The sequence below is a fragment of the Pelmatolapia mariae genome, linkage group LG16_19 (assembly GCF_036321145.2).
Source record: "Pelmatolapia mariae isolate MD_Pm_ZW linkage group LG16_19, Pm_UMD_F_2, whole genome shotgun sequence".
NCBI lineage: Eukaryota > Metazoa > Chordata > Actinopteri > Cichliformes > Cichlidae > Pelmatolapia > Pelmatolapia mariae.
The window spans coordinates 16,742,134-16,763,113 of record NC_086241.1 but is presented as its reverse complement, the minus strand read 5'-3'; the positions used below and the strand labels follow the sequence as shown (position 1 = coordinate 16,763,113).

General features: G+C 39.3%; 1 protein-coding gene and 1 non-coding gene across 5 annotated transcripts; one reads left to right on the top strand and one right to left on the bottom strand.

Annotated features, from left to right (window-relative positions):
• Positions 1-4,687: 4,687 nt before the first annotated feature.
• trnas-cga (transfer RNA serine (anticodon CGA)) lies at positions 4,688-4,769 on the bottom strand. Its single transcript has one exon. It is a non-coding gene; the product is annotated as a tRNA-Ser (tRNA).
• A 2,075-nt stretch (positions 4,770-6,844) lies between these two features.
• chn1 (chimerin 1) lies at positions 6,845-20,286 on the top strand. Of its 4 annotated transcripts, XM_063497498.1 has the most exons (9): positions 6,864-6,955; positions 9,846-10,216; positions 11,264-11,909; positions 13,147-13,231; positions 16,073-16,246; positions 16,970-17,047; positions 17,740-17,877; positions 18,925-19,030; positions 19,426-20,286. In XM_063497498.1, the coding sequence occupies exons 3-9, from the start codon at positions 11,658-11,660 to the stop codon at positions 19,595-19,597; spliced, it is 1,005 nt and encodes a 334-aa protein (XP_063353568.1). In that variant the 5' UTR covers positions 6,864-6,955; positions 9,846-10,216; positions 11,264-11,657; the 3' UTR covers positions 19,598-20,286. The 4 variants fall into 4 exon arrangements, with proteins under 4 accessions (XP_063353566.1, XP_063353565.1, XP_063353568.1 ...); XM_063497496.1 differs by lacking the exon at positions 9,846-10,216 and having other exon boundaries at positions 6,845-6,955; XM_063497495.1 differs by lacking the exon at positions 9,846-10,216 and having other exon boundaries at positions 6,857-6,955; positions 11,657-11,909.
• The last annotated feature ends 694 nt before the right edge of the window (positions 20,287-20,980 follow it).

Here is a 20,980-nt window from a genome sequence, read left to right as displayed (position 1 = left end):
GAAACCATTCGTATGTCAGCTCAGGAGACAAAACGGTTTTCTGCTTTATGTGGTTTGCTATCTTGACTTGTGCCTGTTGAGATTCAGTGTTCATGCCATTGTCATTATTGGATACTGTTTATAAGGTCACAAATAGAGTTTGAACCTTGGCTTTTCAGCCATCATGGATGGGTTATATGTACTTTTAAAAAAGAAAAAAGTCATTAATTAAAAAAAAAATATGCGTAACATTTCCTAAAGTCAGCCAACACTGTGAGAGGAATAATGTGTAATTTTTTTTCTCCTAAACGTTAGTTTGTCGAGCTTAAAAGAAACACAAAAAAGAGAAAAGAAAAGAAAAAATCAGGATTTAAAAGTCATTTAAAACTTCACTGCAAAAACTGCAAAAATAAATCTATCAGCTAATACTGATCATATAATTTAACAGTAAACTCAAGAATGGCTACCTAGATGACCTTTTGATGCAAGTGTTCTTGTCAATCTGAAATGTAGGGCTATATATGAGAAGCTAAGGCTAAACTAAGTTATTGATGGGATATTGCCACAGAAAGTTACTTTTTGATGTAAACTAAAAATGTATATTAGTAGAGCATGTCACAGTACCACAACAGCTGCATTATGTCTACTCAGTAATATTACTGAAACGCTTAAAGATTATCAGCTTTAGGTGGATCACTGATCTATCAGAAACATTTGATTCATGGCATCAATATATTCTCAGTCAATAGATTGACTCACTCTTAGATTAAGAGTCCACTAAATGGTTTCATGTAGAGGAGGGTTCAGGTCATTTTAACAGGCGTTCCACAGGGAACCATTCTCGGATCTGTTTTTTTTTTCACCTTGTGTACAAGCAATATTATCTCTACCAGCCAAAACTGTAATATGTGTATTTATGCAGATGACACTATTATATATTCCACTGGCTCTTTGTTTAAACTGAACATTACAAATCTCGTCTGGTTTTGATACATTTCAAAAATCTCTTATCAAGCATGAGCATGTTTTAAATTTCAGTAAAATTAAGTCTGTGATATTCATAAGGTCACCTAAAAGTAGCCTCCATTCTCTTCATAGTCATAAAACTGAAACTATTGATTTTGTTTTAAATACTTAGGATTCTGACTGGGCCTTAGACCCATTTTTAAGATACCTATCATGAAAATGAAAGTAAAAAATTGGATTTTTGTAATGAAAAAAAAAGTCCAAAGATAACTGTACAATCCACCTTTTTGTCTGTGCTCGGTTATGGTGACTTCTTTATATGCATGCTTCTATGTTTGCCTTGAAGCCTCTTGAGTCTGTTTATCACAGTGTATTACAATTTCCGATTTTTATACCATATGATTAAATATAAACACAGTACTTACAATGCCAGTTCATAGGGCATTTTAGCAATAGCTGTATCTCTTATTGGTGTTGAACATGGAAAAACTGGATTTATATACTTTGCTGCATAAATCGAAGGATCTTCAAAAAATACAAAACTATATTCTTTGATATAATTGGAACATTTTAGAAGATTTTAATTCTTTATCTGTATCTGCCCTTTTCTTAATTTATGTACAAAGTGCATAATATTTGCTTATTTATATGAAATTTTTCTTCCATTTTGAGTTTGAGCTTCATCTTTTGATGAATACAGGGGATGGTAAATGAGCTCCGATTCTCAAAGAGACAGGCCTCTTGAGGATAATGCATTCCTCTGAAAACATGCAGGCAACCAGCCGACGGCAGGCAAAGCAGCATGTCGACAATGAGCGCAATTGTCCTTGCTTCACTTACGTAGAAAGTGACAATTTCACATCATCTTGAAATAAATTCAGAGGATGGAAGATGGTTCAGGGCGATCTTTCCAGTTGAAAAAATTCTGTAGCAAACCCTCCCTTTCTCCTGCAGTGTGTGTTACGTATTCTCACAGTGCAGGGGACTCATAAACATGGTTGGATAACAGTGGCGGTGGCTCAGAGTGGAGCGGTTGGGGTGGTTTGTTTTCAACTTCATCAGTTAAAAACAAAGAGGAGCTCTGTCTAAAACTGGCTCATGCATGTGTTCTTCTGGAGGTTATGTAAACTGAAGGCACTTTTCTGAAATGTTCAAATGAAACAATAATCTCTGTTTAAATGATCTGTTCTTCTTTGGAAACATATGCTACGTGCTATTTTCTGTCTCTGGCTGAAAGATGCATTTCTCTCTCTCTCTCTCTCTGATATGCTAACAAGCAGGCAGCAGAGCACAAGCACCAGTCGACCAGATGTCCGCCAGTCGCTCTGTTCTGCGTAATTTTGAATGATTTGATATTCATGGCCTGCTGATTTGAAAACTGCCTCAAGCCAAATGCCTTGTTTTGGATGGATATAAATACATATATCTATCAGTTGGCTTGTTTATGCAGCAATCAATGTCAATCATCTTGCCTTTGCCAGCTGCCATGATACCACAATGTTGCAGCATAAGGAGAATTGCAGTTAGTATAACTTTTGTACCACTGCTAACAACATTCTTAATAATGGATAATTCCCTGTAACTACAAACCGGATCACACAGTAGCCCATGTTTAGCTTTAAGAAAACATTCTCAAAGCTGATTCCTTAGCACATGAAGTGACTGGTTGTCTAATTTCTTGATCCTTCCTCCACTCACTTTTGCCATTTTAATATTGTTTTTTGTTTAAATATTTTACAAAATATAGTATTATTATTAATAAAACAGATTATGGCAAAACATCAAGCATCCCAGCTGGTCTAATTTGAATTAAAATCTAAAAATGATCACAAGACAAGTCACATGCTTGTTTAAAATGTTCTTTTTATTTCATGATTTTAGTAGCTTTGTTCATTTTCACATGGATGTGAAAATTGGAAACTGATGAAAAATACAGGGGTTGATTCATTTATTTTAATTTAACAAACTGAGGTAATTTTTATATAAGTAAGTTCTTAATTAGTTTCTTTATTTCAAGATGAACTGCTCTGATTTCTGAATCCGTGCTACAGTGAAATGATCACTTTTTATGATCTCAGGCAGATAAGGTAAGCAAGCCCTAGGTATTTTTAGTTCACACACTTTAGCGTTTTCTGACTAGTAAATATTACGCTACCAGGAAATCTGGTCATACAGCTGTGTAAAAACTAAAATTTCACAGGACTCTACACAGTCCTGTATACCCCTGGTGCTTTCAAATGAATTTAGATGGTATGAATCAGCCAGATGTTGCTAATCAAATGTATGAAGACCATTCTAAAGGTCAAATGTGAGACTACCTGTCTGTGAGCTAAAGCTTGGCTGACACTGGGTCATGCAGCAGGCTAATAATACCAAACACTGGTGTAAATTTACAGGATAGTTCAAGAAGAAAACAATCATTGTGTTGCATTAATATACATTAATAGACTTGTGCATAAATTGTCCAAATTCCTTCTTAATGATATGAAAGACTGATGAAATGAAAACAAAAACAATTACTTCAAGTTATTGCTGCTACAGGAGGTTCTACAAGCTACTGAATCACAGAGTGGGCTTTTTTTTCCACAGGATTACAGAGAGTCCTGTGGAAATGTTCTTTCTCATATGACTATATCTTCATGAGTGAATAATTATGATGATGAACCTGCATTATAGTATGTCAGCATCACCACGAGCCTGTTAACATGTTGATAATAGTGGAGTGGATAATTATAGTGTTTTTTTTTTTTAAATCTTCTCTACCTTATAACATATCATACAGCATTATGAACTGTCTATGCTGCTACGATTGCAACATGTTTCCCCTTTAATGTAGTATAAAGGATGCTAATCTAATTATTCATACCTCAGCACCTCTGAAATATCTATTAACAGTGCCTACTCATGGGACTAGTCTGATCATTTCAGCTGGTAAGACAACCAGTGGTGGATAAAAGAAGTCCACCGGCTCAGAAACGCTGCTCTCATGGGAACCTAACGCTCCAAACAGATGTTGTTCTTCCTCAGAAAGTGAAACCTAATAAGACGCAATATGGTCAACACTCCACAGGTTTGTGTCCTCCAGCCAGAGCAGACAGTGAGCAGATTACTGATCAGAAAGTCAAGACCTGCTGCCAAAAAGTGACTCTGGGCCACCTGTCCCCAAACACTGGAAAACAAGCTACAAGAGCAGCACACACATGGTTTCCAGTGCACACTGTCTGTGAACAGAACTGATAGTTTTCATGGGTGTGAAGCTGGTAAGGAATCACGTTTTTGTATGTTACAGAGCACCTGCTTGTTGACCTTTGGAAAACTTCAAACTGTTATTGGCTCTATTGTTATTTAAAGATACACTTCACTCATCTAGTGTGACAGACGTGGTTTGTATCCATGCCTCTCAACACTTACTAAGAAAATGAATGTTTACAACTGATTTACCACTGAAGTGCTGGATCGAGTTGAGGTAAGGGCTTGTGCAGGCCAGTCAAACTCCTCCGCACGTCACTTTAAGTTCTGCACAGAGGGACTGTATATAAATGGACATTAACCACTCCTTCATAATCAGCTGTTTTAGAGCCTGCGGCCGAAGGAGTGGTGGCTCTGAGTAAGAAACCAAGAATGTAGCACATTCATAAGGTAGAGACTTGTCAATCACAATCGAACCACACCTTAAAGTATATAGATAGAACTTTATTAATCTTTCAGGTAGGTTCCTCTGGGAAGTTCAGTAAAGCTTTATCGTCACGAACAGGGTTCGAACCTGCGCGGGGAAACCCCATTGGATTTCGAGTCCAACGCCTTAACCTCTCGGCCACCGTGACTATAGGACATACACGTATGATTTATCATAAATCATATGCATACAATATGAATTATCTTTGCATGCAGTGGAAATGTGAACGAATTAAGATTTCAGACACTTCTATGACGCCTTCGCTTTTTACTTATCTGAGTTGTGTTGGATTAAAATCAGCTGATAACTAAAAAATTCTACATTTAAATTAAAGTAACTGGTTTTCTCTGATTTATTACTAGAAGCTTGTGACTTTGTATTTTTGTGGTTTTACTTGTATATACTGAATTACTAATAGATAACAATATTTTTTCTAAATGCTTGGATTTTATATTTTACTATTATCAAAACAATACTCAACCAGATTCTCCTATTTGAATATAATTTTCTTTTTCTAGAAACTTGGACTGAATGTTGAAGCTTTCTAATGCTGTAGTCGGGGCCTTTCTGAGTACTCTTCACTTCATTCAGCCATAAATGCAAACAATATCAAAATACCTTCACGGCAACTGGCATAACCGGAGGATATACCATAATGTTGGATGTTTTTATAAACCCTGATTCGTTTTATGTCTCCAGGTTTGCTTTCTGTTCCTGATATAACCAAACCTGAGCGAGCTAATCATGAAATCAGGGAACTGCACAGAGTTCTATCCTTCCCCTGTCCAGTGAGGCGGAGGAGTAAAGTACAGTTATATAACTGTGAAAAATATATAGCTGCACCATCATCTGTGATTATGAGACCAGCATGTCATGTCCTACTTCAGATGTTACACAATGGGCACTCTCACTAAAAGGCATTCATTCATACAGTTCAGCAGGCATTTAGTACCTTCAGTGTAATACTGTTGAACAATTGTATTTGGGTTTTAAGAACACAATATAAAGGAGAGAATAACATGCACATCATTGGTTACACTTTCTAGTACTGAGGTTGAACCACTTTTGCTTTAACTAAATTCTTCATTGCATATCTTCATTCTTTGTGAACTTTGAGACATGATGTGTTATTCTGCTGAAGCAGCCAACAGAAGGTGGTTCCACTGTGGTCACAAAGTGATGGACTTAGTCAACAACATTACTCAAGAGGGCTGTGCCACTTAAACAATGTCATCTTGGTACTATGGGAGACAAAGTGTGCCAAGAGGATTTAAGAGAGCCTGTGTCATTTTTATCCTCAGTTTCCTGTTCTTACCTGACAGAAGAGGCACCTGATGTGCTCTTCTGCTGCTGTAGGCCGCCTGCTCCAAGTTTTGATGTGTTGTATGTTCAGAGATGCTTTTCTGCAAATTTTTGTTGTAATGAGTGATTATTTGAGTTTCTGTTGCCTTCCTATCATCCTGAAACAGTCTGGCCATTCTCCTCTGACCTATGACTCCAACAAGGGAATTTTTCCCTGGACTGCTGCTCACTGGATATTTTCTCTTGGTAACTCTTTATAATACGACGAATACAACTGAGGGCCTTTCTTTTTTCAGACCATCTTTAAAAGAGATGGTTGTGTGGGGAAAATCCAACCAGACCATCAGATTCATATCAGAGTTTAAGCAAGACTTAAATCCGTTTAGGGATAAAAACAGGCAATTACATTTTGTGGCAATTAACTGTGCACAACCAGAAGCCTAAAATAACAGTGAAATGGCAAAAAAGCATTTAGCAACATGAATCTTATGTATAACACGGTGTTGTAATTTGGTTTAGAGTAGGAAATTGTTTGTGCAGGAAACAGTAAGCAAACCTGCTACTCTGATTTTACAGCGAAGGGTGTTATCAAGCTTTACATTTTTGACTAACTTCTTTCTTTTAAAAAAAAAGAAACAAAATTATCCAAAAGCTTTAACTGATGAAATCCTTTGTTGATGGAAAAGTAGATGAAGATGACTCTTTTTTAAAGATTTTTCCACTGGCGCAGGATTTCTCTTTTAGAACACTTGAAAGCTCACCGAATATTGGAGGCATTAACTAACTCATCTAGTACCATCATCATCACTCTGTTGCCAAAATAGCTGAAGCACAATGACTCATTCATCATGCTCTAAACACATACTCACACTGATGGTGCAGGGGGGGTGGGGGCGTCTCTCAGCAGAACCTCACAAAGAGATAAAGGACGATTCAAGCCTTTTAATTATTCTTCGCAATCATTTCTCATTCCTATGTAATAACCAGTCGCTCTCTGTAACAGAAGGTGATTCCTGGGTAGATGAGTTTGAGGTAAGCAAATTGTTTCTCCAGACAGGATTGATGACAGTATTTGTTGATGACTGCCGGTAGCTGTGAGTTTAGATTGGCTGTGGGACACCCACTATGATAATAAATTAATATAAAGTGTTATGTATTTAATTTTGTTCTATTAATATTACAGTTTAATATAACTTTCAGTTCAGGTAAACATAGAGCAGAACAGAAGATGTTTTTATGCTGGTGTTAGGTCCCTGTGTGTGGCAGAAGTGTGATCACTGATTTTCTTCCACGCCACTGAAGCAGAGTGACCATGACATTCAGCACTGTATCTGACATTTTCAGCTTGCACTTCTACTCTCAGAGCTCCTGCATCCATCAGGAGTGATTTAGTAAACAGAATTTCCTTTGCAATCTAGAATTTCCTTTAAATCGCGGCAAAAATTGATTCCTATTTAAAAATAATAAAAAAATAAATTGTAAAATTACAGGCAAGTAAACAATTGCACAGATGCTGTAACCCACTCTATACTGTTGTTTCTGTGCACTTAAAGCTTGCCACATGTATGTTTTGACCTTGCAGTGTGAATAGCAAAATGTGATAGCAGCCTACCATAAATCAGTGTCACAGCACAGACTGTTCCAGCCACATGCAGGTAATCTATTTGTGCCAGTGTAATTTGTTCCAGGTTTCTTGCAGGACCAGCAAAAAAAAAAGAAAAAGAAAAAAAAAGAGGCATCCATTTGTGCTGCATCTTATGCATATGTGGTATTTCCTGGCAGTGAAGCTTTAGCCATGCACAGTCTTCGGTACTTCTGATTGACATTGTGAAAATCTTTCTCCACCATGAGGCTATGTATTTACTGTAGATGGCTACACAGTGCTTAAGTAACAAGACTGCTGACAATAAATTTCTTTCTTTTTGTGCCACACATTTAATTCTGCAGAAAGCTTTCTGTTCCTAGTTCTGATATTAGTGGCCTGTACTCTAAGATTTTACAGTTAAATCCATAATTTGTTGGGCAAAGGCACATTTTGTAGTTTTGCCTCTGTACACAACTGCAGTGGATTTTATATCAAACAGTTAAGATGTAATAGAACTGGAGATTTTCAGCTTTAATTCAAGAGGCTCTACAAAAAAGTTGGATTTACAGTTTAGGAATTGCAAACTAACATAATTGTAAATAGATGGTTTTTTAAAACTTTGATTAAAATCTTTTGCAGTCAATGACTGCCTGAGGTATAAAATGAAGTCTAAAATTGGCATAACAAGTGTTATTTTTCCTCCTTGAGATGCTCTGTCAGGGCTTTGCTGCAGCCTCCTCCAGTGGCTGTGTGTGGGTCTCTCTGCGTTCAGAGTTGTTTTTAGTAACTGATTGGACTGTGAAGTGCCATTTATTCAGTTTTGGAACATTTGGCTGAATCTGCACAGCCTTGCAAACTTCAGAATTCGTCCTGATACTTCTATCAACTCTCACATCATCGGTTAACTCTAATGACCCGGTTGTGCTGGCATGCCCATACCATAACTTTGCCTCTTTGGCAGATAATGTGTTATGCTTCAAATCACAAGCAGTTTCTTTCCTTCCCCATATTTTTCTCTTTCCATCATTCTGGTATGAAAGTTAATCTTGGTTTCATATGTCTTTTTTTCAGAAGCATGTTGCTGTTTTATATGTTTTCTGGTAAAATCTAATCTTATTTTTATGTTCTTGAGTGTAACCAGTGGTTTTCCAGCTCGTTGTAAAACCATTCATAAAGGTGTGTCTGGCTTATAGACTTTGACAGTGATATCTTCGGGCTGAAACACATCAAAATGAAAATTCAACACTTTGAATCAACTTCAGATATTATGCCTTCCTCATTTGTCATGAAATATCACAGGAACAGGCCTGACTAGGTCATGAAACAGCTTGTCAGTCAATTGTCCAATTAATTTTGAGCTTCTGAAGATGAGGCTGTATGCATAAAAATGACTGCAATTCCTAAACAATTAATTTAAAACGTATGTAAAACCCCACTAATTAAATCTTAAAATCCACTGTGGTGCTGAACAGAGGCAAAACTACAAAAACTGTCTTTGTTCAACAAATTATGGATCTAACTGTATTAAAACATCCCAGCTTCTTCAACCTTCGAATTACGTAACATCATCACACTTCCTTGAGATTGAGGTTTGTAGATCAGCATTAATTCAAAGCCTTTTGGTGTTATATAACTAAATAGTTGTTCTGCTTTTTTGTGTGTTTTGAAATTCGCTTTGATTTTGAATGATGGATTATTGCAGCTGTTCCTTATTTATTTCAAACAAATGAAAGTGTTCAAATGACTAGAAAAGAAATCATAGCCACATTCAGATCGTCCACTTAATGGGTCTTCATATTTTGTTGGGTCAGCAGTGCATTAGAGGAAACTTTCCTTACGTAACGACTTTCTTACCTCACAGAAGTACTTAGCGACACCAACAGCTTAATGGATCAAATGGGAGTGGGAGGGAGTGAGTGAGGAAATTAAGTTTAAAAAAAGAATGTGAATGCTTTGAGATTTTGCTAGTTTCTGGGTCAAATCAGAATAAAACTGTTAATCTAGAAAGATTGAGTAACACTTTAAGCCTTGAATGTGGAGAAGCCTAGCACTCTGGCCTAGGCTGGCCACAGATGGACAGCACGGAGGATACTGAGGATATCCATGCATCCATTCTCAGGGGTCCCATTTCTGGGCATGTCTGGGAAACAAGCAAATCAATCAGTGTCAATTAGAGCTTTGTTCAAAGTAAACCACATCCTGGATGTCAGACGTTCATTCTGCACTCAACAGCAGGCAATGCAATTACGCTGCAAAACCTCTGAAGGGCTAGGGGTCTGAGAGGATGAAGTGGTGCATATAAAAGGCTCTTACTGTCTTTTATCTATCCTCTCTCAGGTACCCTCCTGAGCAGAGACTTTCACTGAGCATGAGAGAGGGTAGCCACACTGGAAGCCCTCTGTTTCATGTTGTGAGCCTGTCCCTGTCAGACACCACTGTTTGGGATGCCATTCTACATAAGTACGCCGATCTTCAAAGCCTCTTTCCTGCTCCCCTCTGCTGCTCATGCTCTGATTTTGATACCTCTGCAATGAGATGGGAGCAGCAAGAGCCTTTAACAGTCATTGATTCCTGAAGTCTACAGTCTGTATAGTCACTTCCTCTGCAGCTGGAAAAGGTGCGAATGTTACCCTTTAACAGCCGAGTCTGAATTAGATTCTGAGACGTGGGAGAATAATCACACTTGACTTGCAGTGTGAGTTACCGAGGTAGGTTGCACATCCTTTCTCTCACATTGCCACCACGATGCTATATTTAATACTTCATTTCTATGCAGACAACAGGCTTACATCAGTGTATACCTCAAGGAAATGAACAGTCAGACAAAGACAGCAAAGAAAGAAAATCCTCCCAGCTGGATCCCCACGCCTGGCACAGACACATGTTGTTTAATTCTTTATTGTATATTTTATCATAATGTAAGGGGGTGGAATAAGCTGGTAACAGTGAATATAGATGTGTGATACAAAATATGATAGTGTTGCTACTGTTGTTACTATGCTATTTCAATTGCACTGATATATTCTGGGTCATGTTTATATTGTTTTTGTTTATTTTTAGAGTATATATAGCTTAGCTAATGGTAATTCAAGGGTATTCATCTAATGTAGGAAATGCAGCATTAAAGGGTACACAAAGCACATCTTCCGTTATGGTGCACACTAATGCCAGGGTTGAAATTTCAGTCCCTTTTCATTATGGTTGGTGTGTGGTATAAACAGAGTCCACAGAGGCAGAATATTTTTCAAGAGGTGCTTTATTTATACTATTTAAAAAAAAAGTTTATTTGAAAAGCTTTCCATCGGGAAATGGATTTGTCTAAAACTTTTGCGCATCACTTCCTGTCATAGCATGCATCGATAACAGTGATGCCCTATTTTGGTTGAACGGTTGAAGCTTTTGTGTCGTGATCGGTTTCTGTAGCAACACGATTTTGAAAATAGCTCCCCTCTCTAACGGCCCACTGCTGTCGCAAGTTCTCCAGGCTGTAGCCCACTCCTGACGCATGACTCATTCATTGCTCATTATCATCCCACTCTCATTTCGTCCTACCCAGTCTCCCCTGCTTGGATATCTGATGGTGGTGTGGGGGCGGGGTACTGGCTACTATAAAGCTGGTGCATCCGTGCTGCGATTGGCTGGTGGGATCCCTTTAATCTGCTCTGACTACTATAGGGTCCACCCCCATACTCCTCCCCCTCTCTTTGCCCTCCCTGACAGCATCCATACACAACAGTGTGCTGTCTCTGTTCCAGGGAGAATATCAGCTCTGCACAGGGAGGAGAGGATTAGCCACAGCCACTCAGCTCATCTGCATACATGTTCCCAGAGAACCACATGAGCACCCAAGGCTGCACCTCTTTTGTATAAAAGCTGGCACTCCTATCACAGAGTCTCCACTTCATCTACTCTCACTGCTGTGAGGAGATTCAAAAGGGACCACAGTTGTTGTTTATTTTGTTTTTTTCTTTTGGACTCTTTTGAATGATCTAAAGACTTGTTTATATCATTTAAAAAGGCCATGTCTCTTTTTAATTGGCAAAATGAAAGTAGTATTATTTGACGTACATCTTCTTTGAACATCAAGGAGTTTATTCCCATTTTTTTTCCTGGGGTTGTTTTTTTTTTCATCCATTTTTTTGCTCCAGAATGCCATCTAGAGAGTCCTATGAGGTTTGCCAGGAAGAGAAGCCTCTGGTGCAAAAGGCCAAGCGTGAGGCCAATCAGGAGGATATTCTGGCCGCAGCCCTGGGGATGAGGATGGGGCCACAAAAACCTTCAGCCACTTTTTGGCAGCCACTTAAACTGTTCGCCTATTCGCAGCTCACCTCACTGGTTCGCAGAGCTTCACTGAAGGAGAGCGACTGGCCCTCCAGATCTGAGAAAGCCCACAATTTCAAGGTGAGCATGAGTCAACTTAAAGAACACTTGTCAGCTGTTGCATCTCTTGGTTTAATTTCATCATGTGTGGCCACAGGGCTGCTGCTCTCGCTTCCCTTGTGGGAGATCGAAGGGGAGGGGTGTGGGTTACTGACAGGGAGACGGGGGATGAAAAACAGAGCTGTTTTGGTCTGTCCAGTGAGCCCTAATCAAAAGAAAATCTGTTGGGTGGTCTGTGAACCACTGCTGTTAGTTTGAGCACCAGATGGAGAGATTAGGCCAATAGAGAGCAGAAAAAGTGGCGGACAGTATCCCCGTTTGGCTCAGGCTCACTCTCCTAGTTTGGCTGGTTAATGGGATGGAGAACAGTGAGCGATATATTACTGTCAAGGCTTTTAAACTGCTGATGCTCACTCATCTCTCTCTGCTGCTTTGTTCTCTTGTTTTGCTGAATGTTACATTTCGACCTTTAGAGAATTTGAAGCCTCTGCAGCCATAAAGGAGAAAACTATGCGCGTGAAATCAAAATCAAGAGAATATTTTGAAGTATAATGAGTGAAACGTGCACTTTGTGTCTTCTAATTTCAAACTTTCCAGTTTAAATTGGGCTGATATTTACATTTACTGTGTTAAATTAATTAAAAGGTCCACATTAGATTGTACTTTTGAGAGTACGATGTGGTATGGTAACATGCAATCATGGCTAAGGATGACATCAGTCCAGTCGATTGATGTCAGTGTTTTGTGTTTACAGTTTTTGGATATTTTATAGCACGATTGCCTCCACACTTCTACACATCTAACAGTCGAACAATACTACACAAAAGCCTTTTTATCTAAGATCGCTAATGGCTAAATGCAAAAATGCTGGGAGAGCAGTGGTTTGCTCTTTTTCCCAGAGGCCTCCCTGATTGGTGAGGCTGTCGTTAGCTACTGGAGCGTGGGGCTTCCTCTGCTACACAAGAAGTTGTCTTTCCATAGACTATTTCCTGACAGCTCTCACCTTTTCTCTCGTGAGGTGTCACAACATGCTGCGCCATGATGGCAAAGCCTCTGCCACTCAGTGTCACGGCTGCACCCGCCAAAGCATTGTCATTTTGAGGGCCTGTTTAAACAACAATCCTCCTCCACTGTGTCATTTTAGGTGGCAGCACCCACTGGTCTCCTGGAGAAATCACTGCAACTACCCACCATTTCCTTCTATCTCGTCATTGCACTTCATCGCTAATATCTGTCACTGTCCTCCTCTCTGTTGTAGGTCCATACCTTTCGGGGACCTCACTGGTGTGAGCACTGTGCCAGCTTCATGTGGGGACTGATGGCTCAGGGGGTCAAATGTGCAGGTATGACTTGTTCTCAGTCACATTACATAAACCCCTTGATTACTTTACAGTTTTCTTTTGTTGCGTTGGTGGTGGGGCATTGCTGTAAATGGGTTACTTGGCTTTCAGTGCATCTGGAGCTGGATTATTGAGTAGTTTAAGGATTATTAATTGTGTAACAGAATGAAATGGGGTCTCTGTGACTGTGATGTAACAGATATGTTACATGAAGTAAAAAGCTTCTTTTTCTCATCTACTTCCTTATTTTTTTCCCCTTTAAAGTCTTAAATAATAATAAATAATAATAATAATAATGGATTGCATTTATATAGCGCTTTTTAAGACCCTCAAAGCGCTTTACAATTCCACTATTCATTCACTCTCACATTCACACACTGATGAAATAATATAATAACTCCACATAACTCCACAATCCTCAGTGCTTCTTCACATTCTCTCATCAGCGTGACCAAAAACAAAAGATTTCTGTGTTTCCATTTTTAAAGAACATTTGCAGTCTCGTAGGCCTGAAAGCACACAGTACAGTTCTCGTTGCTTTCGTGGAAGATTTCGGTGTCTATTTTCTATGAATTATGGGCTCATTTTAAGAATATTCACCAACACTCTACAAGCATTTTCAGTCTTTATGTGACAAATAACATCCACACATTCAGCTCTGCTACTGTGAGGGAAATGGTTGCAGTGTATTTACTTTCTTGTCTGTCACATACTCAAACGTGAGATTCCCATTTCATTGTAAGCATTCGTTCTCCCATCCTGAAATAGTACTATAATATAGTCTGATGCCTGTCTTTGATGTTTTATTGATGAAACAAAGTGTGTCACATAAATCTGCGAGAGCTCTGATATTAATTATTAATGCGCTGATTTTGAACAACAATCCAAATAAAGGCACATATGTTTGGAGCCAACCTTTATCGACTTTAATACATTGCCATTCCTTCAGACTCAACCTCAGATCCCAGAATCTAGGGCAGCAAAGTCTCACACGATGCTCGAATTTGCATACCAAAAAAAAAATGTTCTCCCACCCCCTTTTCTTTTTGTGAACTGCTTTTGGCCGGGTGCCAGAAAGCCAGCCTCTGCTTGTGTTTGTTGTGCCACATTTCCTCATCAGAGTACACCCCCCAGTCTCATCCCATCATGCCCGTGAAGGAAAACAAAGCTGGCATGTCTCTTTAATGAGGAGTAGAGATGGGAGTGTGGGGAAGGAGCACTGTTTCCACACACATTAATATTCAGCCGGCTTCAACCTAAGAGCTAGGTCACACAGCTCAACCCCTATTTAACTTAAATACTTGGTAGGAGGAGAAAAAACAGTCCCTTTAACAAACACTTGTAATGCTTCTTGTTTTCACTTCCAGTCAGAAAGAGACCGGTTTCGACTGGTAACTCTGCTGATTAGACATGTTGATAATGTGCTGATTAGAAATGAGCTCCCAGCCACCAATGAAACTCTTCTAAAACACTGAGCAGCATCTTCATTACTTTAGCAACAGAGGACAGAGGTGACGGCACAGCAAAGCATCATCCCCTGTTTCCCGGTGTCCCCTGGGCTCCTCGTCACCCACCCCACCTGGGACCCAGGGCTACCGTTGAACTCGCATGGACAATAGGAACTCAGCAGCCTTGTGTCTGATGACATGCCCCCTCTGCGATTATAGTGCCTGTCTCATGTCCTTAAGAGAATCATCTCTTAAGGTAATTACATTTCAGCATCAATGCATATAAATTCAGGCAGTGTGAATTTCTCAAGGGGCCCATATTAATCAAAATATCATCTGAGGTCTTCCAGACATGTAGCTTTCAGAAGAAGCTTTTTTTTTTTATTTAAAATTAAAACATAGCAGTTCTTTTGAGAGATTCAAAAGATGTCACATTTGTCAAATAAAGAAAAAAAAAACCCCACATGGCAATTGTCAAAAAACCTTTGATAGAACTTGAAGATGGCTCTGAAGATCTAAGAGCTCAAAGAGCTGCCCCATTTTACTCTGGGAAACTAGGTCTTCTATAGCCCGCAGCGCCTCAATTGCTGCTTCCACAGCCATTGTGTGTGAGCTTGGATTTGGAAAAGAATAGAGCACACAGCAGTGCTGACTGTCCCTCCTCCGGGCCACAGCTTTTTCAGTGTTCGTCTAATTCCCAACATGCGTCTCTGTTACAAAGCAGCGCTGCAGTGTCTGCATCTGCTCTCCACGGGCACCTCTGTTCCCTACAAGGTGAATCCTGCCCTGAAACAGCTGTGCCTCGGGTCTTGTGACTGATGGCAAAACATCGTGTTGAGTATGCTATCATCTTGACTAATGTGCTGCTGGGCTGGCTATTTAAACACCCACTGAGGGCCAGCCGATGTCTGAAGTAGGAAAAATTTGGTTAAAAAAAGATATTTCCTCAAATTGGTGTATCAATTTCTTCTAACTATTTTTAAAAGGAGTATTTTAACATGAAATTTCTGTCGTTGGTCAATGTCCTGTTTGTCCTTTTTTATTGCTAATACATTTCTACTAAACAAGCTCCCCTCTAGCGGTGACTTTAGCGAAGGTGAGCCCAATGCCATGCGTAGCAGAGAAAGAGCTCTCCAAAGCTCTCCAGTGGTCCTGTGACATTTCAGGGGCAGATATTGATCAAGGGGATTAACACTGCTTTGCAAGCCAAAAAACACATGAAACCAGCGAGCCAAATCAAAATGAACTCAGGGCTGAGCGCTGTGTAAAGGCTCTGAGTATAAAAAACAAACTAGAAGCAGTCATTCATTACGTCATATTGCCTTTTTCATGGTGACTTTAATGCTACAGATATGCCTGAACTTAACCCTTTGCGTGCTTCTTTCTGTGTCTGTAGATTGTGGTTTGAACACCCACAAGCAGTGCTCATCTCTGGTACCAAACAACTGCAAACCCGACCTGAGACACATCCGGAAAGTTTACAGCTGTGACCTCAGCACGCTAGTTAAAGCTTGCAATACAGCCCGACCCATGGTGGTGGACATGTGCATAAGAGAGATCGAGTCCAGAGGTTAGTCTAACGTGAGCTCGTGAGCTTCAGTGTGTTCTGTCTGATTCAAATATACGCAGTAGAGCTGAAAATAACAAGACAGGCACAATAAATGCTGTTTTTGTTAGTCCACAGCTGTAATCCTACACACTGATTAACTGACAGCTCTCAGGTTCAAGGATTCTGTTTCTCGCTGTAAAATAGCTTCCCTTTAATTTTACAGTAAGCGATCTGCAATATATACTACTTAGGTTGAAGTGTTAAAAATCTGATTCAATTACTGACTGAGTTAATGTTTTTTTTTTTTTTTTTTTGTCGGGGTGGGTAATGGGAAGGGGCTTGAGAGGAGTGATGGGACTGCTGGTAATTGCAGATGTTTAATGAGGAATACATTACTCTGTTTCCTGCTGCCTTAGTTGATTGCATTTCAGTTAAATCATTCAACTATGTAGGAAACTCGTTGGTTCCCTCATTGTCTGCCCTCTAATATATGTCTGTAGCTAAGTTTGATTTATGTCTTTATTATTTTGCTCAGTGATGCAGAAAAGTATTTGCATCTGCCCATGTTGTTCCACTGTGTGACATTGTGGACATTTTATCCTCAATTTCTTATGCATATTTAAGACCGTTTAATGGCATTTCCTAAATTAGCCATGGAATTCTATGTGGCTGAATTTTTCTCCATTACTCCTGACAGCCCTTACAGTGACTGAAAGGTTGTTTATTTTCTGTTTGCTCCTCAAGGACTGAAGTCAGAAGGCCTCTACAGAATATCTGGATTCAGCGATTCAGTGGAAGAGGTCAAGTCCAGGTTTGACAAAGGTGTGTTTTACATGTTTTTGTACAACTTTCAACTCACAAATTACACTTTGTGCCTGCCTATGTTTATGAGACTCATGCACATCACTTTTTATTATAAAATGGCATATTTGTGAAAGATTAGTGCCGCTTTGGTAGTGAAGATCCTATCCTGATATTTCACTGTGTGTGGACAGAGAAGGAGGGCCTCAGGAGGCTACAGACCAGGCACTCTCCCTGCCTTAAAGACAGCCATGAAAAAAAGAAAAAAGATCCTTGCTGTGTTGGGATTCAGTAGTGGACTTAGTAAGAATAAAAATGTCTTGGCCCAGTGCAGTGTGAATTTTAACTGCAAGAAAAACCCTGCAGCAGTGGGCTAAACTCTTAGCCAGATCCGCATGTGGGAGATCATCCATGACAGAGTGTCATTCCAGCTCACAGCACTGTGATGTTCAGTCTGCCAGCACAAGTAGGCCATGGCCTGCTCTGAAAAGCATGCGCAACCCAGGGAAAGTCAGAATAAAACAGGCCAGGCGGATGATAGCAGCTACTTTGCAAAAATACTGAGCAAGACTGCTTTTTTTTCTTTTTCTCCATGGCTGTCTTTATTCCCGAATTTACTCTGTGATGTGAGATTGTTGATGTGAGCCATATTTAGTGAGAAAACTCTCACTTTCTTCTCCTTGTCTCCCCCTTTCCATCACGCATCTTCACAGATGGCGAGAAGACAGACATCTCAGTGAATGCCTATGAAGACATCAATATCATCACGGGTGCATTGAAACTGTACCTCAGGGATTTGCCTGTTCCTGTCATCTCATTCGACGCTTACCCCAGGTTCATCGAGGCTGCAAGTACGTCACAACCAGACAAATTAGTCAGAAACACACCTGTTTCACTCAGTTTGATTTTTGCTGGGAAACAGTTGTCGTTAAGCTCTATGCTGTTTCCTTCATTTGATCACGAAATGAGTCACATCAGAAGACATTACCTGCATTTATTCATCTTTTACTTTGCAGAAAATGTTTTACTGGATATAATGTACCAGATGTGAGCTGAAGAGTACTGGACTCAATGTAGTGAAAAGAATATCTACAACAGGGGTGTCAAACATAAGGCTCAGGGGCCCAGAATCAGCCTGCTGGAGACTCCAATTTGGGTCGGCTTTGGAAAATGCGAAGGAGTGTATAAAGTTTGGGCATTTTAACTGTATTTACGCAAGTTTTGCAACTTTTCCTACTAATAAAGACCTCTCCCATGGCCATGGATACTGCACCAAAATCAAATAAGAGGTAGATAAAATGAAGAATTCAAAGATAGAAAGTTCTTGCTGGTTTTTTTTAACATTTACTTCTTATAATTTGAACCCAAAAAGACATGCTGATGAACTTCTTTCATTTACTACTGCTACTTCTTTGTCATGTAGAAATTACACTTTTTTCCTTGTCTTAAAAAATCTCAGGGATTAAATGTGTAGTTAAAGTTCTTTACACTGACAGAAAGGGGAGTTTTATGTATGTCGCCCATAGTGTAAAATGAGCTTGACATCCCTGATCTAGAGTAATTGTGCAATATGAGTTCTGTAGCTGCTGCCGATGTTTTTTTTTCCCCTATTTTTTAATATATATTCAAATGTAGTATGAGCTGCAATGTTATTTCATTGCAGCACAGCGATGAGCACTATGAAAATGTACAGCTGCTTTCAACAAGCATACAGTCAAGAGCACTAAGTGTTCATTTGGACACTCAGTGCCCCCCCCCCCCCACCCCCCCCACACACACACACCAGATTTCCTAATGGAGACTAATGGGTTTTACTTTTACTTCACCGGAAGTACCTCCGGTAATTTGTGACTGCCTGCTCTAGCTACACTAATGGCTTGCTCCTTTGTCTTTTGCAGAGCTCACAGACGCAGAGAAGAAGCTGGAAGCTTTCCGTGAGGCTCTTGCTCTCCTACCACCACCGCACGCTGAAACTCTAAAGTACCTCATGGCTCACTTAAAAAGGTGAGTAATCCAAGGTAATTCTGCAAGAGCCAAAGAACCATAAAAAATAATTAAGAGGGGTTAGTGAAGGGTGTAATGCTTCTGCTGCGGGAGGGGTAGACTAAATGTCTAAAACGTTATTGGCATTTTTCAAACATCAGCCCCTCCTTTGCCTTTATTGAGCATCTTATTAGAAAGTAGAAAAAAATTAAACATGTAAAGAGTTAAATGTGTTATATATAAATATGATGGTGTATATTTTTACATTGGATTGTGCACTGTGTTGGATGCATGAAAATCATTTTAAGCTGTCATATGTGTTTTATATTAGACTGTGTATCTTACATGTTACCTTTGCATGCTGTTCCTTTGCGAGGATGTATGAAGTATTCTTCTAACTTTGATAAACGTTGCAGGGTGACACAGAATGAGAAATTCAACTTGATGAACGCAGAAAACCTTGCCATCATTTTCGGGCCCACCCTCATGCGTGCACCCAACACGGACGCCATAACAGCGCTGAATGACATCCGCTATCAGAGACAGGTGGTGGAGGTGCTCATTAAAAAAGAGGATGTACTCTTCTAAACAAAAAGTAGGACTTTTATAGAACAGCCCTCTAATCATTTTTTGTGTAAAGACTTGAATGACTTTTTTTATTACACTGATTGATGCTTTTTTTTTTAAATGCCTTGTGTATGGACTAGTGCTAACCTAACATCTGTCCTCCCCTGTACTGGGTGTGGATGATGAACCTTACACTTGTACGTACCTTTTGTCTCCCCATTTTTGTCGGGGTTTTTTTTTGAAAAGCTGACAGACCAGCATGCATGGTGCAAGGTCTTTGTTTGCTTTGTAGTCGTAACCCAGCATGTGTTAAGATGTGTAGCGCTGTGATTTCTGCTTTTGTCTGTAACACAGTAGATTTTGTCCACATTCCCAGCTGCTTGCTGTGCAGCTATTTCTGTGAAACTTTATATAGTTGGATGTAAAAAAAAAAATTAAAAATAAGCTACTAATTTTACTGGGGTAATTTTTATGATGCTGTATTTTTTTATCTCCTCGAATGTTTCTACGTCACCTGCAGTTCTTCTTTGAATAAGTCTTTCTTCTTAATGTGTACACACTGCTGGATTTTCCTGACCTTAACATTTTTGTTGTGTTAGAAGCAGCATTATTTGTGAATTTGATTCTTTTTTCTTTTTTTTTTACTGTAATGTTTTTTGTACAAAACTTGTGCATGGTCACTTTAATTTATTAAACCTTACTCTGATAAATTAAGTGGTTAATGAGTCATCTGAATTGAGATAATAAAAAATCAAAATCAATAAATATCTGGTTAAAAATGTAATTAAGTGATTTTCATTCTTTTAACTTACAAAAAGTCTGTAAAAACAAGAATCTGGGCAAATGTATGGGTAACATTTTACAAACCACATACATACATATCTGCTCACCTCTGCCTTTATACTGTCTTTCAGGGGAAATGTCCCAACTAGTCATTAAAGTCTCTTGGAACCCTAACTAAGCAGTTACAAAAAAAGTATCAGGTACCAGGTACTACTACCTAATGGAAAAGCCTAAAAACCGAGTCAAGCCGAGCCGAGCCAAGTGGATACTAGTGAAAAAGGGCTAGAAGTCTGAGTTCTCACCCTGCAGAACAAAGGAGATCTGCAGCAGGAGTTGGTCATTCTTTTAGCCATTTGTCACTTTTTCGCATTAGAAGTTCCTTCACTGACGATTTTTAAAAAAAGCATGAATGTACTTTCATTTTTCACCGTGACTTACACTATTGATTTCTTAAGTGATGTTGGTGTAATGCCTGTATTGCCTGTGAAATCACTTTGTTCAGCCATACTTCCTTATGACTCTCCCCATAGTCCATCGCTGAACAATTTAATTTTTGTACAGTCTCCATAGCTTACATATTTTGATCTATTTTTGTATAGTTGTGGCACAACATTAGCAAAT